The sequence below is a fragment of the Podarcis muralis genome, chromosome 9 (assembly GCF_964188315.1).
Source record: "Podarcis muralis chromosome 9, rPodMur119.hap1.1, whole genome shotgun sequence".
Taxonomy (NCBI): domain Eukaryota; kingdom Metazoa; phylum Chordata; class Lepidosauria; order Squamata; family Lacertidae; genus Podarcis; species Podarcis muralis.
Window position 1 is genome coordinate 903,045 of NC_135663.1, and position 22,581 is coordinate 925,625.

Here is a 22,581-nt window from a genome sequence, read left to right on the forward strand (position 1 = left end):
GGGCCTCGTCCAATGGGAGGCGGTGCTGGCGGAGGGGGCGGGGCCAGGCGGCGCAGGAGACTCGCTGGCTGCCAGTGGCGCCGTGAGGGGATGGCGGAGAGCGCGGGCTTCCCGCCCTTCCAGCTGGGGAGGCCTCGCTTCGAGCAGGTGGGCGCCGCCGCGTCGCGAAGGGCCGACGGAGGGGAGCGGGGAGGGGGGTGTCTCTGAGGGCGGGGGGGGGGTCGCCGGTGAAGAAGCGCAAGCCCCGCCCCTCGGCGGCTCCACGCCGGCGCTGATTGGGCCTCGCCCACGCCACTCGCCCGCTTGAATTCCCGCCCTTTTGTGCTGGCTCCCAACGCCGCCCGCTGATTGGCGCTCGCCTGGCTCGGGGCGGGGCTGGAGGCGGGGCTTCTGCTGGGCTCTCGCCTGGGGAGAAGAGCGGCGGCCGGCGGGACTCCCCGCCACAAGGTGCGGCGCCGAAGGGCGAACCCCGTCGCTGGGAGCGGGGGCGGGATGTCTGGCATTAAGCGGGTCTCGTCCTGCGACAGCGAAGTGGAGGGGGCAGTGTTTCTCCAGGTGAAGGCAGCTTGTGGGCGGCCAGAGGCGTCTCTGGAGCCAGTGTTGGAAATGGGGGCCTCGAGCCCGGACTTGGTCAGATCCGGCCGGGGGCTCGCGTTGCTGTTCAGTTGCTCCCAGGGCACTTTCCACTCTCTGAAACCCTCGCAGTTGAAACTTTGCTGTTGCCTTCTCCATCCTTATCCAAGAAAGGAGACCTGCAGTCTCTGAAGAAGTGGGCATGCACACGGAAGCTTATACCAGAACAAACTTAGTTGGTCTATAAGGTGCTACTAGACATTTTTAAAATTTATTTTTATATCAAGAAAGGAGATTTTGCCTAAACATTAGGAATAGCTTCCTGATGGGAAGACAGAGGAATGGACTCCCTGAAAAGGTGGTGGTCTCTCCCTCCTTGGAGGTTGGGTGGCCATCTTTCAGGGATGCTTGAGCTGAGATTCCTGCATGGCAGGGGGCTGGGCTGGATGACCCCCAGGGTCCCTTCCAACTCTTAAGATTCTATGAGTCTAAGGTACTTGGGGAAGAAAAAGGCAGCAGTTACTGTAGCAGGTAGAGAGCATGGATCTCCTGCCTGCCTCTCTATCTTCTATCAAAGGATAGCTGAGAAACCTTGGCAGTCCCTTCAGTGGCACCGATTATACATCCGTATGGGACAATGCTTTTCTTTAGTTAGCCAAAATAGCACGGAGGCATTTGATTTGCCCATGAAGCAGCCCCAAGCAGGTGTTCAAACCGTAGGGCTCCCCCCCGAATATTTTGCAAGATTGCAGAAGGACGTGGGTTTGCATGCCATTTATTTGGGAGAGTCGTACCCCAACATCATCTGCAGCCTTGCAAAAGATCCCAGCCTGCTCCTGTCAAATCAGTGCAGGGCAGCAAAGGGTTAAGGGGTGCCTTCAGGGCAGAGATTGCATTCTGCTGCTGGTGAATTTCTAATCTCTCTCTCATTATTTAGTATTTTCCAGGTTGGGGGGGGGCAGGGAGCTAGCCTGGGATGCATGCCCATAACTTCACCCAGAGTCCCCCTGTGGTTGTTCGTAATACACAGATCTTTGCTGAGTCCTGTTCCTTTTTAGAATTGGGGTTCAGCATCTGAGTCTTCATTCTGCCTCCGCTGCTCCGGCCATTGCCTTATTCCCTGCAAGGAGGGTTTTTTAGGAGACATTTCCGGCAAACTGTGCCTAACGTTCAGTTAGTATATGCTCATAAATGCCGTGCTGCCCTGTAGGGTCAAAGTCCCAATGCAATAAGTGGATCGCTCAAAACATCGTGGCATTTCCTCCTGACCTTGAAATGTCTGAAAGGACCTGGTGAATTTCCTTTAGACAACCCTCCTTTCGTCACACGGGACTATTTGCTTCTCGCTCTGGGCTTCTTTTGGTCCTTTGCCCGGCTTTTCTGGAGGGCAGCTGAAAGCCTTCCTCGCATGTAGACCGGCCACCAGCCGTGGCTGTGAAGGAGTTTCACTTCCAGGTTTTGGATTTCTGAATAGGTGGAACCAGGACAGAGAGCAAATCTCATGGGAGGTGGTGGGTTGGATTAGACAAAACTTGCTCGGATGTGGCTCTTAGATGTCATAGATTTAATTGGAGAAAGTTCATATTTGTAAGAAGTGCAAGGGATAATTGAATGCCATTTATTGTTACAACTTATTTAACATGATCCAAGAAGATTTATGATGTGCCAAGTATAGATTTTTTATTAAAAAAAGAATCACAAGAGCCTCGTGACATAGGCCATCATTATTCCCATTTTACAGATGGGGAACTGGACATGAGACTCATTGCTTGCCCAACTTCCAAGTCTGTGGGCAGTGCAGATGCCTCTGTGTTCAGCTCTTTGGCCACTGGGCAACACCAGGCATAGGCAAACTCATCCCTCCAGGACTACAACTCCCATCATCCCAAGCTAACAGGACCAGTGGTCAGGGATGATGGGAATTGTAGTCTCAAAACATCTGGAGGGCCGAGTTTGCCTGTGCCTGGGCAACACCGACTCTCCTTCTGATAAATAAGGTGGGGAGAGGACGTGGTAGCATTGCTGAGGTTTTCATGTGCTGGCAAGCTCCTTTAGTGTTCCTGCTGCTGTGGAAAGGCTGCGAGTTGCTTATTTCTTGGAAGAGAGGTTAGCACTCTTCTGCAGTCCAGGGGGGTCAGTTCAGTCTTGGCTTCTTCCTGCCTCTTAGGGCTGTGAGCCCAAGTCCAGTGGCTGGTCCCAGTTCCATTAACCTCAGTGGTTCTGGTGCAGGGAAGAACAGCAGCCCTTCCCATGGGTGTAGTGCATTCTGAGTGTGTGCATAACACATCATGTGTTGTTGTTGTTTAGTCGTTTAGTCGTGTCCGACTCTTTGTGACCCCCTGGACCAGAACACGCCAGGCACTCCTGTCTTCCACTGCCTCCCGCAGTTTGGTCAAACTCATGCTGGTAGCTTTGAGAACACTGTCCCACCATCTCGTCCTCTGTCGTCCCCTTCTCCTTGCGCCCTCCATCTTTCCCAACACCAGGGTCTTTTCCAGGGAGTCTTCTCTTCTCATGAGGTGGCCAAAGTCTTGGAGCCTCAGCTTCAGGATCTGTCCTTCCAGGGAGCACTCAGGGCTGATTTCCTTCAGAATGGATAGGTTGGATCTTCTTGCAGTCCATGGGACTCTCAAGAGTCTCCTCCAGCACCAGAATTCAAAAGCATCCATTCTTTGGCGATCAGCCTTCTTTATGGTCCAGCTCTCACTTCCATACATCACTACTGGGAAAACCAGAGCTTTAACTGTACGGACCTTTGTTGGCAAGGTGATGTCTCTGCTTTTTAAGATGCTGTCTAGGTTTGCCACCGCCTTTTTCCCAAGGAGCAGGTGTCTTTTAATTTTGTGACTGCTGTCACCATCTGCAGTGATCACATCATGTACATCATTGCAATAATCCTTAAAATAAAAGTTAGGTCAGTGTTGTTATTCCTGTATGAGGTGGAGCTGGGAGAATTATGGGCTTGCCTATGACCACCTAGGGCAGGGGGTGAGATACAGGCTCAACAGAGCTCATAGACTTGGAAGGGACCTTGGGGGTCATCTAGTCCAACAGTGCAGGAATCTTGCCCACAGCTGACCCTGAGTGGGCTCGAACCACCAGCTTTCTGATTAACAGTCAGGCACACGGACCCATTATGCCAGGGCGTGCTGCTGCTGAGGACCACTGGCCCATTTCTGGCAGATTCGCCTGGGACTCGCTGGTTCCTTGGATTTTTGCAAAGGGGCAGCCTTGGCCTGATCCTGCAAGGTGCTTCTCATATCAGAATCTCTGGGTGCTGGTGAGTTATGCCTTCAGTGTGAAAAGAGCCAAGTGTACATTCTTGATTTGGGACCTCAAAATGTGTTTGGGACCCGTGAGGATTCTAGAACAAAGCAAAGGCAGAGTGTGAGGCCGGAGTCAGGCCACCCCCGTCCTAGCAGGCGTGGGATCTTTATTACTATTTGCAAAATGCTCCATGCTGCCAACTTTAGGAAGAAATATCCTGGTAGTGAACAGCATGGAATCAATAGTACAATTGCATCCCTAAAACAAGTCCTGGAAGGACTCACCCTCCCAGTCGAATTGTAGGAGACACACCCTGTCCTGTGACTGCCATTTCGTGGAAGCGGCTTCTTCTCTGGCCAGCAAATGCACAAGTGGAAAGGGCTTTTTCTTACCCCTGTCGGCATCCACCTGAGTGCCTGCTGAGATCCCAAGCAGCCCTGGCAGCGCAGAGATTCTGCTTCAATTCAGCTCACACCGCCATCTCCAAAAACAAGGATATTTGGCCTCTTGGGGCGAGGAGACCTACTTTCTTGCCTGCGGAAGCTTGTACTTGAGAAGCGAAAGGAGGCAGCGCCCAGGAGAAGCAGCCGTGCCGTGCAGCTGGTTGGGAAATCTACGCGGAGGCTAAATCTTTGGGAAGGCACAGTTGGGCTTCCCTGCTCCTGGGAGCTCCATTGTGCCCCAGAAACAAGACACTGCAATATGAAATGCAAAGCCCTTGATGCAGATTAGAAGTATACCTGATCAATGCCACTTAGCTTTGGTTAGACTGCCCAGGAGCAGCAAAGTTTAAGAGGTTTTCCTGCCCCACCAGGCCCTTGCAGATATCCCTGAAAAGGTGACAGACAGACCTTTGGTGAGGGGGCAAATGCGCAGAAAACTATGGGGACTGGCTTGTGCATTGCATTGCCCTGCTTCCAGGCTTGATTACAGTGGTACCTCAGGTTAAGAACTTCATTAGTTCTGGAGCTCTGTTCTTAACCTGAAACTGTTCTTAACCAGAGGTACCACTTTAGCTAATGGGCCTCCCGCTGCCGCCGGAGTACGATTTCTATTCTCATCCTGAAGCAAAGTTCTTAACCCGAGGTACTATTTCTGGGTTAGCAGAGTCTGTAACCTGAAGCGTCTGTAACCCGAGGTACCGCTGTACTTGCAAAAAGCCCACTGGTTAGGGTCAGGAGGTCCGTTGTGGACGGAGAACCACCTTGGGCAGATTTAGCACCCAATGCTGTGCTTTGAAGACTCTTCTGGTTGAGATTCAAGAGTGCTTATGCTGCGCTGGAGAGACTGGGCAAATTAGTCATGGCCCGCAAGGGAGAAGGACAAGGAGGGGAAGCAAACTCACTTGTCAGTTATTAAATAACAGTCCTTACCAAGACCAGCTGGCACAGAAAGAGCTCATGGGCAGAAGGCGGCTGCTGGAGCAGGCCTTTGGGCAAAGCATGGTGGGGCGAGCCCTGCCTCTCCCCTTTCCCATTGAGACAGGCTGGTGGCATGGCTGTGGCCAGGTAAGGCTCAAGGTGGAGCCAGCCTTGCTTATTTCGCTCATTCTCAAAGCAGGACATGAAACGGGAGGGACTCCTTTGTGATGCATCGATCAGGAGACCCTCCGCAGGCTGTGCGGGACTGGCTTTCCCACCCTCTGAACCTGTGGCTGAGTCTGGGGGTGAAATCCAGGGGTCTCCCCCTGCCCTTGGGCCATGCCCAGGCCTTGGGTGCCAGTTGGGGATGCCAGCTACTTTGGGTCATTTCCTGATCAGAGGGATCTCACGAAACGGCCGAGTGAAACGCACCCATGGGCACCCTTCAAAGTGTGAGGAATGCCTTTCCTTTTGGGCCAGGGGCTGGGATGGCAAGGGGGGGCTTGGGGGCAAAGGGCACAGGTGGCAGGAGCAGCCTCCATGCTGCGTAGGACAGGGAGCTGTACCAGCCATCAGAGTTGGCTTCATCCTGACAGGCATCAGCCACTGTTTTGTCTTCTGCTGCGTCTCTGCTCAAAACTAATTTATTTTATAAAAAGATTTTTTAAAATTAGTTTTGTTGTTTGTAAGCAAGCCAAAGCTGTTTGTGTGAGGGGGAGAGAAGCCGGAGGTGTTCCACACCAATTATAATGGTGGTGGTTGTTTTTTTCAGCTGCTTGATTTAACAGAGTTTTCCCTCTAAACTCTCCATGCTTGGTCTGGGCGTGGGAGGGAACGAATGTCACTGCGGTTCTTTGTGCGAAGAGACGTGCAGGAACCCCGGAGTCAGAACACTCCCAAGTGGCTCACGCAGAGGGGGACCGTGGCGCTTGTTTGGGGCTGGGTGGGTGAGGACTGTACCACTTTTGTGCTCTTCCCAGTGCCTGGCAGCTAGTAGGAGCATCCTGCCTTAGAATCATAGAATTGGGGCGTTGGAAGAGACCCCAAGAGTCATCTAGTCCAGTCCCCTGTAATGCAGGAATCACAGGTAAATAACCCCTGACAAGTGGCCTTTCAGCCTCTGCTTAAAAACCTCCAAGGAAGGAGAGTCCACCGCCTTCTGAGGGAGTCTGTTCCACTGTCCAATAGCTCTTGCCCTCAGAAAGTTTTTCCTAATGCTTAGTCGGAATTTCCTTTCTTGTAACTTGAATCCGTTGGTTTGGGTCCCAGCTTCCAGAGCAGGAGAAAACAAGCTTTCTCCCTCTTGCATGGGACAGCCCTTGAGTTATTTGAAGATGGCTCTCATATCGTTCAGCCCGGACACTGAGGTCCAGCTCCGAGGGCCATCTGGCGGTTCCCTCACTGCGAGAAGCAAAGCTACAGGGAACCAGGCAGAGGGCCTTCTCGGTGGTGACTCCCGCCTTGTGGAACACCCTCCCATAATATATAATATTATGGATAAACAACAATAGATAAACAACTACCTGACATTTAGAAGACGTCTGAAGGCATCAGGGAAGTTTTTAATGTTTGACATTTTAATGTATTTTTAATCTTTGTTGGAAGCTGCCCAGAGTGGCTGGGGAAACCTAGTCTGATGGGCGGGGTACAAATAATAAATTATTATTATTATTATTATTATTATTATTATTATTATTATTATTATCATCATCATATCTTCTCTCAGTCTCCTCTTTTCCAGCCCAAACATACCCAGCTCCTTCAAGCGCTCCTCCTCAGGCTTGGCCATCTTGGTTGCCCTCCTCTACACACCATCCCACTTGTCAACATCCTTCCTAAATTGTGGTGTCCAGAACACTGGACTCCAGGTGTGGTGTGACCAAGGCAGAATGTCGTTGTCCCTCCTGCCTGGGGACGTGCCATATGCTGACAGCTTTCCCGGTGGGGTCATCATGGAAGGGAAGACTATCGATGGCTTCTGACCACGATGGCTCAGAGGCAGCAAGGCTTCGGAGTGCCTGTTGCTGGGGACCACAGGAGGGGAGAGGTCTCGTGCACTCAGATCCTACTTGCTGTTTTCCCACAGGCAACTAACTGTTCAACCACGATGAGAAGAAGGTGCTGGACTGGGTGGGCCTTTGGCCTGATCCTGAAGGCTCTTCTGTTCTTATCCTCAGCGTGGAGTGATGGGAAGCAGCTGCCCCCTTCCTGCATTTCCAGCAGTGAGAGGGGGGTTAAGAATGCCTTGTGTTCCCGCCATGTCTGAGTTCTGTGCCTTTCTGTCTTTGCAGACTTCGTTTTACGGAAGGTTTAGACACTTCTTGGACATCATTGACCCCCGCACCCTCTTTGTCACTGAGGTAATGTGTGAGCGTGCGTGCCTGGGTTTGCTGGGTAGTTCTCTGGCCTCGTCTTCAAAACGATGATGGTGATTCATTTCATTTCTGTACTAGTTTATATTTTTAATAAAAAGAAATCCCAAAGCAGTTTACAACCCACATTAAAACATGAAATAAAACAATCTAGCACAAAACGTTACTGAAGAAAGTCACATATAAGGTATGCATTCAAAGCAACGTATTTAACAAGAAACTAAAACTTTATCTTAAAGATTTCAAAATGAAACTTTACGAAGGAAATCAACTATAGAATGCACGTTTAACGTAGCAAAATTAATAAAAAATAAATCTTAAACATTTCAAGGGAAAACATTGCTGTGGGAATTCAAACATAAATACACATTTAAAACAGCATAATTAGTAAGAGAATCAAATAGATCTTAAGCACGGAACATGATGCTACCATTTCCCTAGGAAATCATATGTTTTAACTATGAGCTCCAATGCCTGGCCTTGCAGAATCAACATGGAGGGAGCTCTGTGCAGGTGCCAGGAGGTATGTGGGGAGGCACTCCAAGATGTGCAGAAGCACGAAACTAAACTAAACAAAAATCTGGGAAGCCCCAAAAGGGCACCAGTGAGAACTGGGCACGCTTATGCCAGCTGTTTGAGGGGAAACCAGGCTGGAAGGGGAATAGGTGGGGTGTGTGTGAATCCTGGAAGAGTCCATGGTTGTCTGGAACCTTGAGCAGGAGCGACTCCACCACATGGTAACTCTTGTTGTTCTTGTTGTTCTTACATCTTATTACCTGCCCTTCACCCTAAGGACCCAGGGCGGGTTATAACAATTAAAACCCAACATTCATATTGTTGGCATCCAGCTGTCTTGGGAGACAATGGAGGAGTCCGCCTTTGGGGGTGAGGTCAAACCATTGGCAGGTTGCAGCCCCTGCTGTGGCTGTAGAGACCGATACAGGAGAGACATGTTTTGTTGCATCTGGGGCAGAGGAAGGCAGCCGCTTGGGCTGCTCCAGTTTCTTCTCTCTGGGCTCCTCCCAGCGGTCATTTCTCTTCTGGTCACTGCTGTGGATGCAGGATCTGACTGGCTTCAGGTGTGGTGGTCATCTAAGAAACAATATTACACAATATAAAAAACAATACGACATATATATATGCCAAAATAACGCAGGTCCTAAAAATATACACCTCAAGTATATATTGAAGAGGGTGAAGAGATGCGTCCTTTGGAAGCTGTGCAATGAAGGTACTAGGGAGACCTCTGTGGAGAGGGAGTCCCACAGTTCAGGGGCCACCACAGAGAAGGCCCTCTCCTCCCTGACCACCCTCCCCAACCTCTGAAGGCAGAGGAACAACCAAAAGGTGCTGATCTTAGCACCTGAGAGGGTCTGTAGGGAAGGAAGCAGTCTTCCAGGTATTTGGGGCCTGAGCCATTTAGGGCTTTGAACACCAACATGAGTACCTTGAATTGGTCTCGGGTATAAGCAGGCAGCCCATGCAACTGTTTTAAATCAGGGGTGACGTGAGATCTAAATGGAAGCCCCGCCAGTCATCTGTCTGCTGCATTTGGGGCAAGGTGGAAGTTTTTCAGTCGTCTTCAAGGGCAGCACCACGTAGAATGTGTTGCAGTATTCCAGTCAGGAAGTTACTAGATCATGTACGTTTCCAAGCACAATTCAAAGCATTGGTGCTGACCTTTAAAGCCCTTAGAGGGCCTTGATCCTGTATACATGAAGGAGCGTCTCCACCCCCATCATTCAGCCCAGACACTGAGGTCCAGCGCCGAGGGCCTTCTGGTGGTTCCCTCATTGCGAGAAGCCAAGTTACAGGGAACCAGGCAGAGGGCCTTCTTAGTAGTGGCGCCCACCCTGTGGAACTCCCTCCCACCAGATGTCAAAGAGAAAAACAACTACCAGACTTTTAGAAGACATCTGAAGGCAGCCCTCTTTTTATTAAGCTTTTAATGTTTGATGCTGTATTGTTTTTAATATTCAGTTGGAAGCCGCCCAGAGTGGCTGGGGAAACCCAGCCAGATGGGCGGGGTATAAATTATAAATTATTATTATTATTATTAGTAGTAGTAGTAGTAGTACAGTGGGCGAGGAAGCATCTCTGTCCAAAAGTGGGCAAACCACTTAGAGCAGGAAAAAAGCTGCTCCGAACCCACTGAGCTCCAGGGACTGTGTTGCATCTTCTCCAGTGAAAGTTCTTACTAGGGGTGTGCACTTCGGGTTTGGAGATAGCATAAATCATAGAGGCCTTCCTGGGTAAGAAACTTGCCAAGTTACAGACAAATAGGTGCCTTTTTGCTGGGTGCCTTTAAAAGGAGGGGGGGGGACTTAAAGGGACTTGCTTCCCTCCCTTTTATGGGCAACAAAAGGAAATGCAAACTAGAAGGAAAGAAAGAAAGAAAGAAAGAAAGAAAGAAAGAAAGAAAGAAAGAAAGAAAGAAAGAAAGCGGCCTGCAACATTTCAGAAGGATGCGGGCAAGGGCAAAGAAGTTATGGCAAATGAAAGAAGAAGCTTCAGGCCTGTGTTGTGCTCAGTTGGCATGAAATGTTGCAGAAACCAGGTGCAAAGCTGACTTGACAGGCATGGCTGTGTGGGAAGGCGACACCGAGGCAGAATGACCTGAGTGCCCTGCGCTTTCCAGGGAAGAGCCACAAGAAGAAGTAGCAGAACCGACAAGAGCAAGGCAGTACAGAAGCCCAGGGTCCCCATTGAGGGAAGTCATCATGCTATTCTATTCTGCCTGGAGTCCCGTGTCCAGTTCTGGGTGCCACAAGCAGGAATGTGTGCAGAGGAGGTCAGCCAAGAGAACCAAGGGTCCAAAAGGCAAGTGCTTGAAGGGGCTGAGTACGCTTAGCCTGGAGAAGAGGAGACTGAGAGGAGAGAGGATGCCTAGAGGGCTGTCACATGGAAGAAGGAACACACTTGTTTTCTCCTGCTCTGGAAGGTGGGACTCAGAACCTACAAGAAAGGAGATTCTGACTCAACATCAGGGAGAACTTTCTGACGGCTGTTGAACAGTGAAACTGCCTCCCTTGGGGGGTTATGGACTATTCTTCCTTGGAGCCTTTTAAGCAGAGGTTGGGTGGCCATCTGTCTTGAATGCTTTAACTGTGATTCCTGCATTGCAGGGGGTTGGACTAGATGACCCATGGAGTCCCTTCCAACTTTCTATGATTCTGTGATACGTCACTGCAGCATCCCTTCCTCCAGGCTCTGTGACTACAGAGCCCTGGCAAAATCATCCCCCCGATTAGAAGCTAGACCTGCCGCTCACAATAGCTGTCTCTCTCCCCACCCTGGTTTCTTCCTTCTATGGCAAGCTCTGGGAGAAACGTTCCAGTATTTGCGGACACACTTCCTCACAGAGTTTTCTCAATGTTTGGCTCTCCGAAGAGTCCCCTCCACATAGTAACCAGCCTGTGAAGGTTAGACTGAGCGACACCAGCTGAGCTTCAGGGCTGAAGTGGGGCTTGGACCCTGGTCCTCATCCAGTGCTCTTAACCACTGCCCCGCTCTGGCTCTCGTGCAAGTCGCCCTCCTGCTCAGATCCAGTATTTTGCAGCTCTCTCTGCCCCTCTTCTGCCTGAGCAGCTGCCGCTTTGAAGCGACCATCCCAGAGCCTTTTCTTGCACAGACGATTTGGCTCCTGAACTGACCATTTACTTTATGAGCGTATTAGAGTCCAATTCTCTGCGCGCCAGGTTGAGAACATCCCCGGCAGGGATTTTATTTGTGCTTCTTCCACAATTGATTGGCTTAATTTGAGAGCAGGCGGCTAAGATGGATAGGATGGGTTCCTGCGAGCCTCTTTGGGCCCCCGCCCGAGAGGACTGCAGCGGAGAAAACTGCTGTTCGGAGGGTGTAATGCCGGCGACGATGGCTTCGTTTATGAAACACAAGCTGCAGTGAAATCTGTAATCAATTTTCAGGGATGCGTGCGGAAGGCGAGGCGTGCTGTAGCAGGGACGCCTTGGCTTGGCCTGAGAACTGCGTGAGCCTCCAGGAAGGTGAACGGGAGCAGGGGAAAGGGGATCCTCTCCCAGCCAAGGCAAATGCAGCTCCAAACCCCACACGGATCCCTTTGGGGTGAGCCCCTTGTGTGGCAACGTTTTATACGTAGGGCTGCCTCTGAGGACGGTTCGGAAAATTTCACTGGTGCAGAATTGAGCAGCCAGGTTGCTCACTGGGGCAAGACGGCTTGAGCATCTTACAGTCCGACTGCACTGGCAGCCAGTTAGGTTCCGGGTCCAATTCAAAGTGCTGGTTTTGAACTATAAAGCCTTACATGGCTCAGGACTGCAATAACTTAAGGGCTGCCTCTCTCTGTATGAACCTACCTGGGTCCCGTGATCGTCTTCTCAGGCCCATCTTCAAGAGACGCTTCCGTGAGAGGTCCAGAGGGTGGCAGCACGAGAACAGGGCCCTTTCTGCAGTGGCTCCTTGCTTGTGGACCGCTCTCCCCAGGAAACGCGGCAGTTGCCTTCATTATACACCTTAAGGTGCCAGGCCAGCCCGAGAGCCACTGTTGGTCGGAAGAGACAGTAGTGGCGCTCGAATCCTGCTTGTGGGCTTTGCAGAAAAGGCCTCTGGTTGGTTCCTCTGAGGACAGAATGCTGTTGGCCTGACCCAGCAGGCTCTCCTTATGTTCTTACGTGGTATGGCTAAGCTAGACGGGGCAACAATTTGACCCCACCAGAAGGCAGCCGCCTAGGTTTCTTTGCACTCTTTGCAAACTGGTGACACCTGGCCAGGCAGCGAGAGGCCCGTGCCCACCCTCCTTTCAGCAGAAGAGCGCTGCACTGGGGTTTGGGTTTGCCTTCAAGACAGCTCCCTTGCAGAGTTGCTTCCTCCCGTTGGGAGAGAGTGGGCCACTCTGCCTCCTAAGAAGGATCTGGAGAATTCTGTGCTTTTCTGCATTCTTGCCGTGTGCTTTTGGGAGGCTTGTGTGTCCCATGCGGTTCAGGGGGGTGGGAGGGTCAGGGGCACGTGCAGCTGGGAGGCAAGACGTTGACCATCCACCTCCCTCTCTTCCTGTACTGCACCCGTGCCGAGACAAAGGGGCCGCTCCTTTCTTTCTGCTGCTTTGACATTTCCCCCATCCTGGTGTTAACGTGACTTAAGAGCCGGCGTCGTTAGGGAGCCTGCTTTAGCACTTAACTAGCACTTTACATCTCCAAGGTGCTGCTCAAACATTAATTAATCCTCACTGTGAGGTAGGCACTAAGTATTACATTATGTTATAATTGCACTTTGCAGTGAGTAAACTGACAAAAATTAAGGAGAAGTGCCTCGCCCAAGAAATGAGGCGGCAGCGACTGCAGAGCTGGAAGGAGAGGATTCCCCCTCAGCCGCTTTCTCCCTCCTGGTACTCTGCGGCTGTGCAGGCCTTCCCGTTCTGGAGGGCTCGTAAAGGAAATAATGGCCAGGAGAAGAAAGCCAGGAACCAGGGAGAAATGGCTGGTGGTCTCCATTGCACATTACTGTTTTTAACACTGATTGGGAGCCGCCCAGAGTGGCTGGGGAAACTCAGGCAGATGGGCAGGGTATAAATAATAAATTATTATTATTATTATTATTATTATTATTATTATTATTATTATTCATGTGGAAAGCAGATTGCAGTTCTCCTTCTTCCATATAGGGTGGGGGAATGGAGACTCTGCAGGGGTTCTTGGACTCCAAATCCCAACACGCCAGCAGCCAGCATGGCCAATGGTAAGTAAGCAAGGATGTAGTGATGTATGGAAATGAGAGCTGGACCATAAAGAAGCCTGATCGCCAAATAATTGATGCTTTTGAATTCTGGTGCTGGAGGAGACTCTGGAGAGTCCCATGGACTGCAAGTAGATCAAATCTCTCCATTCTTAAGGAAATCAGCCCTGAGTGCTCACTAGAAGGACAGATCGTGAAGCTGAGGCTCCAAGACTTTGGCCACCTCCTGAGAAGAGAAGACAACCTGGAAAAGACCCTGATGTTGGGAAAGATGGAGGGCACAAGGAGAAGGGAACGACAGAGAACGAGATGGTGGGACAGTGTTCTCAAAGCTACAAACATGAGTTTGACCAAACTGCGGGAGGCAGTGGAAGACAGGAGTGCCTGGCGTGCTCTGGTCCAGGGGGTCACGAAGAGTCGGACACGACTAAACGACTCAACAACAACAAAGCAATGATGGGAAATGTAGTCTAGCAACTTATAGAGCCTACCCCACCGGTTCCCTATCCCTATCGTGTAGGCTGGAAGAACCACAAAGAGCCTTGTGGCACCCAGGAGACACGTTGGCAATGGCATACGGGTTTCTGGACTGGAACCCATCTCTGTCTCACATCACGCCAGGCTTCTGATGAAGCAGATTCTTTCAGCAGCAACAGCACTGGCCATTGTCAGTTTTCTGGTCTGTAAGAGGCCACGAGACTCTTGTTTGGGGTCAAGCACATTTCTTACAGCACAAGACCTCCAGGGACCAGAGCCCCCTTCGTGGGGTGGCTCATTTGGCAGTTCTGTGTACCCACGTTGGTGCAGAGAGAGAAATCAGGGAAGGGCAGGTGAAAAGGCAGAGCAAAAAACAAGGAGCGCAGGCTGGACGACATCGAAGCTTGACTGCATTCAAAGTGAGCCTGGAGTCACGATTCAGCTCAGGTGACCAGAGATACTTGAGGGCTGGCTAAGCTTTCTGTGGGCGAATGGCTCCTTTGCAAGGTCATAAGTGGGATGTGAAGAGGTTTGAAGGACTGCTGGGTCCAATCTGAAGCACCAGCGAAGGATTTGTTTGCTTATTTATTTTGTAGTTTACCTGACACAGGGCAGTTCCCCATGGAACTTGCAATCAAGTTTGAAAATGGACCAAATTGTTAAAAACAGAGACTTCCGGCGGTGTGCGTCTCTGGCGAGAGAAGGGTTTTGGCCGCGAGCGCAAACCCAGTCCGGTAAGGAGGGGGAAAAGGGGGTGCCGAAGGGCGAGAGCACCCCAGATACACGTCCGGTGGGTGTCCGGAGGTACAGGGAGCCAGCAGAGACCAGACGCGGCTCAACCTACTGTCAGGTAGCCTTGTAAAAGGTGAAGAGAACAGCGGCGCTGAGCAGCAGGTCCAAGGCAGCCATTTCCTCCCCCCCCTCCAACAAAAGGACAGCCCAAACCTCGCCGGAGATTAGCGCCCCGTTTCCAAACATAAGAAACCCGGTGATGGACTAAATTAAAGGCCCAATAATTTTGGAATTGGAATGTCACCGGGGGAAAAACGGAATTACGAGGGTTCAGTCTCCATCAGGAATTGACGGCTATGCAGAGAAACAGCAGAGCAAGGACAAACGTATCGTGCTACCACTAGGGATTACTTTGTTTCCCTGAAAGATTTACATATAAGATATCGGACCCCCTCTGAAAAAGAGGTATATAATCAGGGAACAGAAGGCGAAGTTATTGAACTTAAACAATTTAAACAACTCAAAGGGAGCGTTGGAGAACACTAACTCCATTGCACTACGCCCAGCAGAAAGCGGAAGAGAAACGACGGCAGCGACGCCATTAACGGAAGCAGAACGGGCTAGTGAGTAAAAAGGGATAAAAACTTACCTCCCCAGCGGCCCAAGCTGACCTGATCTTGGAACTTTGTGGCTGGATTTCTGTCCATTTGCCGATGCTCTGTCCATTTGTCGACACCCCAGCGTTGAGCTAATTTGAACTGCGTCCTCCCCGATTCCCGTTGGTCGCTCCGGGACGGAGGGAACAACCCTCTATTGATCTTCTATTGGTGCAGCTGGTCCCTTGGTGTGTTCGCGCAGTGAACTTATTTTTTTCTTTCTTTTTTCTTTCGTTTTGAGTTGAATGGCGACGGGAGCGCTACCTAGATGCGTTGTTGCTGCCTTGTGTTGTTGGATCTTTTAGTGAGTTTGGGATCTGTGTCGCGGGACTTCCTGCGCTAAGAACTTACTCTCAGAACCAAGTCTAACAGCGATAGAGAGTGCCATCTAGTGGACAAAGTGATTACTACGTGTGAATTTCCCAATTTGATTCAACCCTCTCTTCTACTCCTTCCCTTACCTTTGATAACTACCACCCCCTTCCTCGGGACCCGCCTCCCCTCCCCCCCTCTCCCTCTCCCTCCCAGGTAGAACGAGGCGCAGACTGTCGACGGGGAAAACCCCAACCTCCCTATCTGCAACGTATAATTCTCAATGACTCTTTAAGGAACTGTCTGTGTGAATTGAAGGCAGGTCCCAGATGTTGACGTATGAACACTCAGACTTCTAAATCCCAAATTGGTGGGTTCTAATAATACCCCCGAAGGTGCAACACAGCGAAAAAGAACAAGTGGTTTCATGTGAATAATTTAAGGACTGGGAAAAATTGAGGAGTAGAGTTAACCAGGGCAAATCAGTACGAGTTGGAAGTGCTGTGATTATAATATCTGCGGTACTAAGTATTAAGTATTTGATTTCCTCTAGCATTAAGAATGTCAAATACCGGGAAAAGACCTGAAGGGGGAACCCCAGTGGAGAGAAAGGGATCAAAACAAGAGGGGGACTTCAGAGCAGAGATTCTGAGGATGTTTGCGGAGATAAAGCAGAGTGAGAAAAATGTAGAACGCAAGCTAGAGCAAGTAGAACACAGAATTGGGGAAGTAGATAAGAAATTAGATGAAACAGTCAATGAATTGAAGAGTCAATTAAAGGAGGTATTCAGGAGGACGCAGACAGTGGAGGAAGGATTGAAAAAGACAAGAGCAGAAGTGAGAGATGTAAGACGTGAGGAAGAAAAGATTAGAGTTGAGATTCTGGATTTGAACAAAAGTCAAGAGGATATGAAAGATTGGATTGCCCTGAATGAACTAAGACAGAGGGAGTCCAACCTCAGGATGAGAGGTATACCCGAAAACCCAGGAGAAAATATAAAAGAGAAATTAATAATAGAATTAGCTACTTGGCTGGGGGTACCAATAGAGGAGGTTGAAAAGGCAGTGCAATCGGCTTTCAGATTAAAGACAAAGACCCCAAAGAACAAAAAGTTTGTAGGAGATTGCCTAGTTGTGTTTAAGGATAGAGAAATAAAAAACAAGGTTCTCCAAAAAAACAGAGAGAAAAGGTTAAATATAGAAGGGATCAACATAGTGATTTTTAAAGATATTCCAGTCAGATTCCTAAAACGTAGGGACCCCTATAAAGAACTGGTACAGATACTTAAAAGGAATAACATTGAGTTCAAGTGGGAGTTCCCCGAAGGCATCTCCTTTACATATAGGAGCAAGAGACAAAAACTGAAAAATCCAGAAGAAACAGATAAATTCCTAAGGAAATACAAAGAACTGAAACCGCAGGGGGCGGAGGGTGGGGGGGAGGAGGTGAGGGCTGGGGGGGATCCGGAGGGAGGAGAGAAGAATTTGGGAGAGGAAGAGGGAGAGGAGGGGGAGACGGAAGAAGAAGACTAAAAAGGAACAACAGCGCACTTTCCCCTTTTTTAAATAAACTAAAATGGTGTTAAAGATTTATAGCTGGAATGTTAATGGGATGAATGACAAGGGAAAGAGGAATAAAATTGAGCATATCCTGAAGAAGGAAAGCCTTGATGTTATCTGTCTCCAAGAGACTCATATAGCGAGGAAGCATAAAAGAATTTTGATTAATCGTAGACTGGGAAATGAATTTATTTCCTCAGATCAGAGTAAAAAGAGGGGGGTAGTTATATATATCAACAAACAAATTGAAGCGAAACTATTATTTAATGATGAAGAAGGAAGGATTTCAGCAGTTCAAATCAATTGGCAAGGGGAAAAGATAATAATAGTGGGAATATATGCCCCCAATGATAATAAATCAGAGTTTTACGGGAGACTCGAAGGAAAGCTACTAGACTATTCAGATCAGAAAATTATACTATTGGGAGATATGAATGGTGTGGTGTCGCTAGAGTTGGACAGGCAAAGAAACACCAAGAGTAACGAAGGGAAGCTACCTAGAACATTTTTCTCCCTGGTTCAAAATTGCAACCTAGTGGATATTTGGAGATTCAAATATCCTCTGGAAAAACAATACACCTTTCATTCAGATCCTAATGAGTCATTATCAAGACTGGATCAGATTTGGATCTCGAAAGAATTAGTTTTAAGATCGATAAGAACAGAGATCCAGGTTAGAACAATCTCAGACCACAGTCCAGTAAAAATGGAACTGAAGGGACAAGAAAGCAGATTAAACAGATGGAAGCTCAAGGACTATCTGTTGGACGACCAAGAGATAGTTGAAAAGGCCCAAATTAGACTAAAAGAATATTTCGAAGATAACCTTGGCAGAAGTACAAAACCAAAGGTGGTCTGGGATGCAGGCAAGGCGGTAATGAGGGGTTTTTTTATCCAACAGAGCGCAATTAAGAACAAAAAAAGGGAAAAAGGGAAAAAAGAAATCGCACAACAAATAGCAGAGAACGAACAAAAATTAAGTCAAAATCCAAAAGACAAGAAGATAAAAGAAAACATTAAGGTATTACAATCCCAGTATGCAATGCTGATAAACAGAGAGATAGAATGGAAGGTCAAAAGATTGAGACAGAGGAATTTCGAATATGCCAATAAACCGGGGAAGTTTCTAGCGTGGCAGCTAAAAAAAAGAAAGGAACAGAAAACAATAAACAAGATAGTGGTGGAAGGAGAAGAGATAAACAAACCAAAAGAAATAAGGAGAGCCTTTACGGAATTCTATGGAAGTCTGTTTAAAAATACAGGAAAGAACATGATGAGAAAAATAGAGAGATACCTGAAATCCAAAAACATTAACAAAATTACCACAGCAGCAAAAGAGGAGTTAAATGCCCCAATTGAGACAGAAGAAATTAAAGAAATAATAACAGATTTAAAAAATGGGAAAGCCCCAGGCCCAGACGGGTTTACTAGTAGATATTATAAAGAGATGGAACCGGCTTTGTTGAATCCACTACAAGAAGTAATGAACAACATTCTGAAGGAAAGAGAAATACCAGAGACGTGGAAGGAGGCTTTGATTACGTTAATCCCCAAACAGGACTCAGAACTAGACCAAATTAAAAATTACAGACCGATCTCCTTGTTAAATATAGATTATAAGATCTTCACAGGAGTCCTGGCAAGGAGACTAAAAACGATCCTGGTAGAAAACATTCACAAAGACCAAACCGGCTTTTTGCCGGGGAGGCAAATGAAAGAAAACATTAGGAATGTCATTAATATTATAGAATATTTAACAGAAAGATGCGATAAAGAAGGTATACTGTTATTCGTTGACGCTGAGAAAGCGTTCGACAATGTTAACTGGGAATTCCTATTAAAACAACTGGAATATATGGAAGTAGGTAATGAATTTTATAACGGGATAAAAGCAATATATACCGAACAAAGAGCAAAATTGATAATTAATAATGTGGAGTCGACAGAAATAACAGTAACTAAAGGAACAAGGCAGGGATGCCCGCTGTCCCCGCTACTATTTATAATGATATTAGAGACCTTATTAAATTCCATCAGAAACAACAAAGAAATTAAAGGAATCAGGGTGGGCCAACATGAATTTAAAACTAAGGCTTTTGCTGACGACCTGGTCGTAACAATGGAAGACCCTCTCGATTCAATGAAAGAAGTATTGGCTGAATTTGATCGATATGGGGAAGTAGCGGGCTTTAAATTAAACAAAAGGAAAACAAAAATAATAACTAAAAATATGTCGGCAGATAAAGTCGAGGAATTACAAAGAGAAACAGAAATAGAAGTGATCAAGAAAGTGAAATACCTGGGCATATGGGTAACGCCAAAGAATATAGATCTATTTAAAAACAACTACGAAACAGTATGGAAAGGAATCAAGAAAGATATAGAAACGTGGGGCAGACTTAATCTGTCATTCTGGGGCAGAATAGCCACAATTAAAATGTCAGTACTTCCAAGAATACTATTTTATTTTCAAAACATCCCGGTGATTAAAGGAATAAAGATATTCAAAACCTGGCACAAGGAGATTTCTAAATTCATCTGGCAAGGGAGGAAGCCGAGAATAAAATTTAAATTATTAACGGATAGTAAAGAAAGGGGAGGCTTCTCCTTGCCAGATTTGAAATTATACTTTGAGGCATCATGCCTATGCTGGGTCAAAACATGGATAAAATTAGAAGACGCGGAAGTGCTAGACTTAGAAGGCCACGACAATCGATTCGGGTGGCACGCATATCTGTGGCACGAGAGGAAGAAAATGCATAAGGAATTCGGGAACCATATTTTCAGGGGCCCCCTGATGGAAGTGTGGGAAAGGTATAGAAATACTCTGGAACCCAAAACACCACAATGGCTGTCACCATTAGAAGTTATGTCGGTCAAAAAGAGCGATAAGAGAACTAATTGGGCAACTTATGAACATCTACTAATGAAGGAAGAAGGAAAGTGGAAATTGAGGCCATATGACCAGGTTAAGCCCCAAGTGTATGATTGGCTGCATTACCATCAGATAAACGGAATGTTTAGGAAAGATATTAAAGACAAAGGATATGCTGATAAAAAATCCAGATTCCAAACCGAGATTTTGGAAAATAACACCAAGACTTTGTCCAAAATGTATAAACAACTATTGGAATGGAACCTAGGTGAAGAGGAGGTTAAGGCAGTAATGACACATTGGGCCAGAGATCTAGGTCGCAACATCTATTTTGAGGAGTGGGAAAAACTCTGGAACCAACATCTTAAATTCACGGCCTGTGTGTTATTAAAAGAGAACCTAATGAAAATGTTCTATCGCTGGTATTTGACACCTGTAAAATTAGCTAGAATGTATGGATCCTGCAACAAATGTTGGAAGTGCAAAGAAAAGGAGGGGACCTTCTACCATATGTGGTGGGAATGCCAAAAGGTTAAAGGGTTTTGGGAGAGTATATATAATGAAATGAAGAAAATGCTAAAATATACATTTGCTAAAAGACCGGAGGCGTTCCTGCTAGGTTTGGTAGGAAGGGAAATTAAGAAGAAAGATTACAAGCTATTCCAATATGCTATAACAGCAGCAAGGGTTCTAATAGCTAAAAATTGGAAATTAGAGGGTATACCGACATTGGAGGAGTGGAGATCCAAACTTTTAGAATATGCGGAGATGGACAGGTTGACAGGTAAAATTAGATATATTAAAGATCAGAGGTTTGTCAAAAATTGGGAAAGTTTCACAAGATATCTGGAAAGTCTAATTGGTGAACAGATAACCCTGGTGGGCTTCAAAGGTGCTCTGTAAGAGATAAAGGGTAATGTCTAAACGAAATGTGTAAACAAGATTGATTTATGGCATTACAAACAAAGGAACGCAGATATATTGTTTATTAAAATTACGGACAATTCGTGGTAAGACTGAAGGAAGTCAGTTTTTCAAAGACAATGTAGAGAAATGTTATGATTTACTTTGTATTTGATTTTGTAAACTAATAAAAATTATGCACTGAAAAAAAAACACACAAATTGTTAAAAACAACAAACGTCCAACAATTAAACCAATTCCATACCTGAAAAAGTCAGCACCAGTTTCCATCGGGGGAAAGTGCACTGTTCATGTGGCAGCCTTTTCTGCACATTGGCTTGGCAGGACTTTTGAGCAAATGTGCATCAGAAAGGGATGCAAATCTCACTGAAAGTTGTTCTCTTTCGCTGCCCGTGGTGGGTTTTTTCTTAAGTAAATGGAAGGGTTTGGGGAGTGGCCATGTACCAGACAGATTGGACCCAGATCTGAAGGCATGCATCATCTATCCCCACTGCATTGCTTTGAGCAGGGTGTTTATCTGGATGAATTGGGCTGTGCGTGCAATTTCAAAGAATCAGAGAATCGTAGAAGAACCCCAAGGCCTATTTTGTCCAAACCCCTGCAATGCAGGAATCTCAACTAAAGCATCCACCTCAGAGCCATCATGCTATCGGTGCAACGCTAGTTGGATGGAGATGCCCTTTCATGCACCAAACATTTAATTCCAAAGATCTCCCAAGGAGCAGCTCTGTGTGGGAGCTGTTTGGGGTTGTGCCGCCAGAGGGGATTCTGGACTAAAGGACCAGATTCCTGGCTTGGTCTGGCTGCCCCTTGCAACCTTCTCCTGGGGGCGAAGTCCTCCTTCCCCTCCCTCTCAGCTATGGAATCCCGCACAGATGCACAAATGAACCTGCAACTGCCCTCTTTCCCCCTTGTCGCCCTGGCAGTGCAAAACTTCCAACTTTCTGAACTGACCAAGTTCCCTGGCGCAGGCGGAAGTCGTGCCCACGTCCTGGCAGGTGTCAGACTGCAGGGCTTAAAATTAGGCCTTTAATTGCTTGTAATGAAACTCTGTTGGGGTAGCTGAGGAGATCAGCGGATATTTTTGCGAAGCTAATTTGGTCCATGTGACATTTCCTTGGACAGATTGCTGCTAACGCACAGCGGGGACTGTGGCGGCTGAGCCAGCCGAGAGCAGAAGGGAACAGGATGTGTCTTCGCTTGGTCTTCTCAGACAATCCCTCTGGACCACTGGCCTGAGCACGGCAGGCGCTGGAGAAGTCTGGTGCCGTTTGCACAGGGGAGCCTCGTAGGATCATGGCCTCAAGTGGGTTCCCTTTGCCTCCCCTGGATGCTGGCCTCTGGCTCCTTCTCTCTCTCTCTCAGGGCCCCTGGAGGTGCTTATTTCGCAGGGACCCTCCAGTGGCGCACTTACTTTTATTTACTGTATTTTTCGCTCCGTAAGACACACTTTTTTCCTCCTAAAAAGTAAGGGGAGATGTCTGTGCGTCTTATGGAGCGAATGTGTGGTTATCGCTGGCTCCCTTTCCGGCCCTGTCCCCTTGCCCAGGCCTCCATGGTTGAATGTTCTGCAGACGGAGGCTGTTTGTTTCCCCAGTGATATGTGACTGGCTGATTAGATTATCTGTCTGGAAACTGTAGAAACTGCTCCCTTTCCTTTCCTAAAGAAGCTGCAGAACTGTTGGTTGAACCCCATAAAAACAGGATTTTTTCCCTTTGCAAAGTAAGCTCAACAACTTTGAGCTGATCCTCAAAAAAGGGGG

At 47.8% G+C, this 22,581-nt stretch overlaps 1 protein-coding gene across 3 annotated transcripts in view; it reads left to right on the plus strand.

Moving 5' to 3' along the window:
- The window catches only part of SFXN5 (sideroflexin 5), a 103,850-nt gene continuing 81,269 nt past the window's right edge, over positions 1-22,581 (plus strand). For 2 of the 3 annotated variants that reach the window (XM_028744551.2, XM_077933683.1), the window contains exons 1-2: positions 2-147; positions 7,493-7,561. In XM_028744551.2, the coding sequence (XP_028600384.2) occupies positions 13-147; positions 7,493-7,561 (204 nt within the window). In that variant the 5' untranslated portion in view covers positions 2-12. Of the gene's footprint in view, positions 148-7,492; positions 7,562-22,581 lie in introns of all 3 variants that reach the window. The other variant, XM_077933684.1, reaches the window with a different exon arrangement.